Genomic DNA, 8,129 nt, shown 5'->3' on the forward strand with positions numbered 1-8,129 from the left:
GAGCACTGGTACAAGATTACACCTCCTATTACGATGTATAGAAAATTTTATTTCTATATTAAAACTAAATTAAAATTTATATATTTCTAAATTAAACTTTATCAAATATAATACAAAAATCAATACAAACAATCATATATCCTAAAATAAACTTGTTATTCACATGCATATACTATTATTAGCAACATTGATGAAGAGAGTTAATTAAGGTAAAAAAATCTATCATAATGGTAACAAATCTTAAATACTAACAAATATGTTAAAAATTTGAAACCTTAGAATAAACCATAATAAAATTTTAAAATCACTAATTATGATTAAGGATTTTATAAAATTACTGCCATTAAATTCAAAACAAGCTATTATCACAGAGCGCCATATATATATATATATAATCAGAAAGGGGGAAAGAAGAGAGGAGGAAATATTATTTACCATCATATAATTTCAGCTATGGTGTCCAGTGGTATTCACCTTCTTGTCGCGCTCTCTATTATTTTCACAATTTCCCTAAGGCCATGCTACTGCCAAAACCTCACCGTACAAGGCAATGGCTTCGCCCCCGCTAAAGCCACTTGGTATGGCGACCCTCAGGGAGCCGGAAGCACCGGTAATCAAATACACACACGAACTTAGATTCTTCCTTGGTAAAACATATAAATAACATATATGTATGTGTATATAGGAGGGGCTTGTGGATATACCGATGCAGTGGCGAACCCGCCGTTCGAAGGGATGATTTCAGCCGGAGGCCCTTCATTGTACAACGATGGTCGAGGGTGCGGAACTTGTTACGAGGTTCCTTGATCTTAAACTCTTTCTTTTTTGTATAAACGTTTTAGCGTTGTATTTGTTACGGAATTTATATTTGAACTCTTTTTTAATAATGTTATATAGATTGTATGCACGGAGAATCCGGCATGTTCGGGAAAACCCATTACAGTGGTGATAACAGACGAGTGCCCGGGCGGACCATGTGCTTCCGATCCGGTTCATTTCGACCTCAGTGGCACGGCCATTGGTGCTCTGGCCAAACCCGGTCAGGATGGCAACCTACGAGCCGCTGGTATTCTGAATGTTGAGTATAGCCGGTACGTACTTTATACACTGTATCTTACTCATGCACTCATGCATACATAATAGAATTAGAATCATTACGTGAATGCGTCTATATTCTATGATAACATTTTTAAAACCAGTTATTTTCCATAACGTTTTCATGCAAACGCAATCATACAACATGTTGGACTAAATTATAACTTCTTTACTATTGTATGGTTTTAAATTTTTTTTAATCGTCTTAAGTGTGTTAACATTTGGTTACACCAAAAAAAATATGAAGGTCGCCGTGTTCCTACCCGGGGACTAATATAGCATTCAGAATGGACCCCGGAGCAAACCCTTACTACATGGCATTTGTGGTCGTGTACGGTGACGGTGACGGCAATTTGGCCGCCGTGGAGATCCAACCCGCCGGCAAGAACTATATGGCCATGCAAGAGATGAGGTCCGCGGAATGGAAGCTCAACTCCGGTGACCCTTTGACCGGACCCTTTAACGTCCGTCTTACCTCCGGCGTGTCCGGCAAGGTCGTGGAGGCTAATGCTGTAATTCCAGAGAACTGGAAGCCTGGTGACACTTACCGCTCCGTCGTTAACTTCTAGTGTGTCTTCTGTTGTTTTGTTAATTATATTTGATTGGCGAAGGCCATACATAACATATCAAATTGTATTGGATAATAAATAAAGATACTTTCTTCCGCTCGAATGATTTTGGTCAGTCCAAGACTGATAGCATGCCAAAATGACAAACAAAAATGACTTCATTTTCCGAGTTTATGTGTTTCGAGCAATTAATTCGATAGTCACCTAAGTAATATATGATTGAAGGTGAATGTAGATTTTAGATATTGAAGGTGAATGTAGATTTTAGATATGATTGAAAATAATAATGGATACAATATATTATATCAAATATAAAATAGATAACAATACTGTATTATCATTTTTAAGATTGATTTTTTTTTTTCATTCTTTCAAATTCAATCTTGAGAGAGAATGTTGAAATAGGAAAATAAATATATCATTGGAGGTGAAGTATATTTTAAATATGTTTAGAAATAATAATATACACAATATATCGTATTAAATATTGTGTATCTTATTTGCTAATTTTCTCATAAATATATAAGTTGTTTTCGTTGTAATATCACAAGAATAAAAGATATAGTAATAACGTTATTCTGTTATTTTCTTTTCTATTCTATTTTCTTAATTTTCATTTACTTTTCGCATTATAATTTTCAATATTTATGTCACCCCAACTAATATCTACGTTTGCATTTGAACCAAATTAATTACATCTCAATTCTTATTTGAAACTTTCAAATTCATTATGATATTAAACAAACAAAAAAAATTCGTGTAGAGATCGAATCTTTTCCATCTTTTAAAATTCGATTTGATTTCTTAATTTTATCGCAGTTTCCATTTGAAATCTCTCAAATTCTAGCGTGCTCCTTCAACGGAAAATAGAATGGGTGCGGTTAAGTGGTCCATCCAAAGTAGCTAAAAGGCCTTCAAGAGAAGAGCAAATTAGCTAAATGCACAACCAATAGGCAATAATAATAATAATTATAATAAGCCAAATCATTTAAGTGGATGATTGTTGAGATCCCGGTATTCGGTTCGGTTTTATTCGGATTTCTTTCGATTTTGGAACATCTATATTCCTTCGTGTTTTATGGTAGATATTAGCCTATTAGGTTTCGGTTAGGCCTATTTTAAAGATAAAAATGTTTATTTTCTAAAGAAAATTGCGGTTATGTTTATATTCGGATAATGTATGATTTTTTGGTTATAAAAAATTATCATAATCACTCGGCTTTTTATGTTAGATTTGGTTCGATTATGATTTTATGTCAATTGCGTTGTTTCGGTTTACGAATAACTGAACCGAATGCACAATTCTCCTTAAAACCTTCCCACGTGAATTTCAAATTTCATAGTTCAACGTGTTTCACGAAGATTCTTAAACCAATGTAGCATCATGTTAAAGCGAGACGCAAGATCAAGATACTTAGACCTCGTCTTCTCCCTTACAACCATATAAATAAACAACACAACACAACCGATTCTCAGACAACCTCCCAAAACACAGAGACATTTATGTATCTCTACTACCGGCCGATCGGAAAACCCTCTTACCTAAAGTATTTTATTTACTTTGATTTCGCCATATATATATATATATATATAACAATACAAATTCATAAACAACGAGATGTGCCAATGTTGAACTTTATGCATTGTTTTGGATGTATATGCTAAGACGGCTATAAATGGAAATGTTGTAGGTAAAGAAGGCGATGGATTCAGGACATGTTTCGTTGGACATATGCTCTATAGCCGGAGGGATATGGCCTTCTTCCACCAACCCGGAGCTATGCTGCATCTACAGAGTACCAGACCGGCTTCGCAAGGTGAACCCAGAGGCCTACACTCCTCAGATGCTCCTCATTGGCCCTCTTCACCATTCCAAGAAAGCTGAAGCCTTTCAGCTCATAAAACACAGCTCTACTTCTGAGGATCTTGAGAAAATCAAGTCGAGGTAATATAATATATATATATATATATATATAGTTATGTTTTACCAGAGAATGATTCACATTTTCAGTGAACATATCGGCGTTTGATTTGCAGATACTTGGGCTATGTGAACATGGAGTTGCACAAGGAGATATTGTAGAAATTTGCAGAATGATTTCTTTATTCATAATCAGAATAACATATAAATAGATGAGAGTCTTACATGGAATAAGTAAACTAAATAAAATAATAAATATTTCTAAATATATATTTTCCGGATTTGATAAGATTGATATATCTCGTAATATTTTTCAAGATCCGGTATATCTCAACATCCCCCTTCAAGTTGGAGCGTGGAAGATCACGAAACGTCCAACTTGTTGAAAAGATGATCAAACACATGCCGCTTGAACTACATCACCTTGCGAACTTGTGTCAATCATAACTAAAAAAAATCAAACAAACGAATGCGCTGCAACTTTGGCACCACGCACAAAAGAATCGTTTGATGATAACAAAAAAAAGGACGACAATCGCGGTGCAGAAAGAAGTCTCGAGAATAACTCTGATTCATCCGAGATTGAAAGGCAACTACGCGAAAGCGTTTAATGACAACAAATTTTTTGGCAAGAATAAGATGATTGACGGTTATGCGAATAATCTTTAGAAACATGTGGGATTATGAGAGAGAAAATTAAAAAACAAAAATAAAATGACTCTCTTATTCTTAAAAAAATTCGAAATGATATTACCACTGGATCGGTATATCAGCATCTTCATCTTCACTCTCATTATCGATCATCATTTTTATGAAAAGAACAACAAATTAGAAAAGAACCAGAGGCTCTGATACCATGTAGAAATTTGCAGAATGATTTCTTTATTCATAATCAGAATAACATATAAATAGATGAGAGTCTTACATGGAATAAGTAAACTAAATAAAATAATAAATATTTCTAAATATATATTTTCCGGATTTGATAAGATTGATATATCTCGTAATATTCTTCAAGATCCGGTATATCTCAACAGATATATCTTGAGGAGTTCGCCAAAAGGGTTGGGAGAGAAACCATAGAGCAGTTCAAGAAAACCATCAAAGATGACGAACAAAAGATCAGAGCAAGCTACGCAGAATCAACGGCATGGATTCTATCACCCGAGTTCGTGGACGTGATCCTCCATGACTCGGTTTTCATAATAGAGTTCCTTCTCAGAGCTTACGAGAAAGGAGACAGTTCCAGAAAAATTGGAGACATGCTTATGGACGAGCCTTGTCTGCAAAACACAGTCTACGAAGACCTAATCTTGCTCGAGAATCAACTCCCTTACTTCCTCCTCGAGAAACTGTTCGATCCCATCATCAAAACCCTAATCCCTAACCAACGGCTACGAGATTTCATCCTCACATATTTTCAGTTCCAGGGTTTGATCAAGGAGACCACAAAGTTCTTGCATTTCACGGATTTGTTCAGGTGCGTTCGTGTCGAAACCCTAGACCTGAGGCCAGCACAGATGTATCAGAAACCGAGCATCGGGCATATGTACAATGCAGACAGGCTAGACAGCGCGGGAGTGGAATTCAAGGTAGTGGAAAGAAGCTGTTCCTTGGAAGTGAAGTTTGAGAGAGGTTGTCTGAAAATACCGTGTTTCTGGCACTGGAGCAATGCCATTATCCGTACACTGCTTACGTCTGCAACTACCTCATCTTCTTGGATTTTCTCATTGACACACATCAGGACGTTGATCTGCTTGTCAAGAGTGGTACGTTCACTTCCATACACAGAGAGTTTAAATTAAACCCCGTCAGGAGACTAGGGGTGGCCATTTCAGTTATTAACCGAATAATCGAACCGAACCGAACCGAATAAGACATAACCGTATCCGAACCGAATCCGACATCAAAACCGAACGGTTATGATTTCCTTAAATCCGGAAAAAGCGAAACCGAACCGAACCGAACCGAATAAAAAATAACCGAAAAAACTGAGAAAAAACCGATAATTTCTTTGAGAAACTGAATTTTTTACCGAAACCGAACCGAACCTCAACCGAAAATAACCGAACTGAACCGAACCGAAGTTTACATAAAAACCGAATGGTTATAGTTTTTCTATAACCGAAATAACCTGTTGTGCGGAAGCGTACCGGGTCTCAAATGCGAGACGATAGAATCGAACGAGAGAAAATAAAAGACACCGGGATTTAACGTGGTTCGGCAGAATGCCTACGTCCACGGCGAGGAAGAAAAACAAATTCCACTATATCGGTGAACAAATGTGGAATAATAAAACACTCAACCTCACTTCCCAAATCCCAAAGAAACACCCTTTCTCTCGTAACACTCAGAAGATAAAATAACCAAAGTGTATCCAAGAACCTCACCGAAACAAATTTCTTGGATACCAAGAAAGAAACCCAAAACTCTCAAAAGAACCCAAGAATTGGTTTCTTGCAGAAGAAGAAAGCTTCTTCTACACTTCTTATTCTTCTCTTCTGAATGTTTTTATGGTGATGCTTATACGAATGGAGATGTTGGCTATTTATAGGAGGAAGTTTGCTTGATATTGTGTCAATTGAATAAGCCACGTCTCCTTCAATTTGTATGGCTCCAATTTGCTTCCAACTAACTCCATTATTCAAAGTTCCACCACTCTATGATGTCTCCTAATTGAATCCATCTCAGCAACAATCTCCACCTTGGATTCAATAACATCATCTGCAAAAACAAACGAGAAAGAATGTCTCTAACAGTGCCTCATGGCACTCATATGCCCGAAGGCGTTCAAATGTGTAGGATGTTGACCAAGTTCAAACAATGATTGAACTTGATCGCTGTGATCACCTTGGTCAGCATGTCTGCGGGATTATCAAGAGTCTTCACCTTCATGATCTCCACCTTGGATTCAATAACATCATCTGCAAAAACAAACGAGAAAGAATGTCTCTAACAGTGCCTCATGGCACTCATATGCCCGAAGGCGTTCAAATGTGTAGGATGTTGACCAAGTTCAAACAATGATTGAACTTGATCGCTGTGATCACCTTGGTCAGCATGTCTGCGGGATTATCAAGAGTCTTCACCTTCATGAGTCGTATGATACCTTCTTCGATAATCTCTCGCACAAAGTGAAAGCGAACATCTATGTGCTTCGTCCGTGCGTGGTAGACTTGATTCTTGGCCAAATGGATAGCACTCTGACTATCGCAGTATACAGATATGTTCTTCTGTTCAACTCCAAGCTCATCGAGTAAACCACGCAACCAAATAGCTTCCTTCACAGCCTCTCCAACTGCCATATACTCTGCCTCTGTCGTAGACAAAGCCACCGTAGACTGTAAGGTAGACTTCCAACTCACTGGAGCTTTCGCTAGTGTAAACACATATCCAGTCGTTGACCGCCGCTTATCCAAATCACCAGCATAGTCGGAATCCACATATCCAACCACATAGTGACCAAGTGATCCATCTTGTTGAAACGTCAATCCAAAGTCCAAGGTCTTCAGAATATACCTCAGAATCCATTTCACTGCCTGCCAATGTCCTTTTCCAGGATTATGCATATACCTGCTCACCACTCCAACGGCATGTGAAATGTCGGGTCTGGTACACACCATCGCATACATCAAGCTACCAACCGCATTTGCAAATGGAACCTTCGTCATGTACTCATGTTCCTCATCTGTGGTAGGAGATAACGCCGAACTGAGCTTAAAATGAGGGGCAAGTGGTGTACTTACAGGTTTTGACTTTTCATCTAAGCCAAAACGTTGAAGTACTTTCTTCAAATATTGCCTTTGTGACAAACAAAGCTTGCCCATCTTTCTGTCTCTGCTTATCTCCATCCCAAGAATCTTCTTCGCTTCTCCAAGATCCTTCATCTCAAACTCTTGTTTCAATTGAGTCTTCAACTTTTCGATCTTCGACTGACTCTTTGATGCGATTAGCATATCATCCACATATAAGAGTAAGTAGATGAAAGATCCATCTGGTAACTTATAGAAGTAGACACAATGATCATACTTGCTCCTTGTGTACCCTTGCCCGATCATGAACTTGTCAAATCGTTTGTACCACTGTCTGGGAGATTGCTTCAGTCCGTACAACGACTTGTTCAACTTGCAAACCCAATCTTCCTTACCAACAACGGTAAAACCTTCTGGTTGAGTCATATAGATTTCCTCCTCCAAATCCCCATGTAAGAACGCCGTCTTCACATCGAGTTGTGCTAGCTCCAATTCAAACTGAGCTACCAAGGCCAACAAAATCCGAATGGAGGTATGTTTCACAACTGGAGAAAATACCTCATTGTAGTCGATACCCTCCTTCTGAGCATAGCCTTTTGCTACCAATCTTGCCTTGTAGCGGACATCAGTCTTGTTAGGAAATCCTTCTTTCTTCGCAAATACCCATTTGCACCCAATCGCCTTCTTTCCACTTGGTAACTTCGCCAGCTTCCAGGTATAGTTCTTCCGGAGAGATTCCATCTCTTCTTCCATAGCTTTCTTCCACTTCTCACTTTCAGAACTCTTGACTAC

The 8,129-nt window shown here is 38.0% G+C and overlaps 1 protein-coding gene and 1 pseudogene across 1 annotated transcript; both read left to right on the forward strand.

The window, feature by feature from the left end:
* The first annotated feature begins 428 nt into the window (after positions 1-428).
* Positions 429-1,764, forward strand: LOC104827586 (expansin-B4-like). The gene is made up of 4 exons (XM_010560778.1): positions 429-610; positions 686-798; positions 898-1,091; positions 1,343-1,764. The coding sequence occupies exons 1-4, from the start codon at positions 454-456 to the stop codon at positions 1,662-1,664; spliced, it is 786 nt and encodes a 261-aa protein (XP_010559080.1). The 5' UTR covers positions 429-453; the 3' UTR covers positions 1,665-1,764.
* Positions 1,765-3,170: 1,406 nt separating this feature from the next.
* LOC104827681 overlaps positions 3,171-8,129 on the forward strand; it is an 8,499-nt pseudogene continuing 3,540 nt past the window's right edge.

This window comes from Tarenaya hassleriana, unplaced genomic scaffold (genome assembly GCF_000463585.1).
Source record: "Tarenaya hassleriana unplaced genomic scaffold, ASM46358v1 Cleome52, whole genome shotgun sequence".
NCBI lineage: Eukaryota > Viridiplantae > Streptophyta > Magnoliopsida > Brassicales > Cleomaceae > Tarenaya > Tarenaya hassleriana.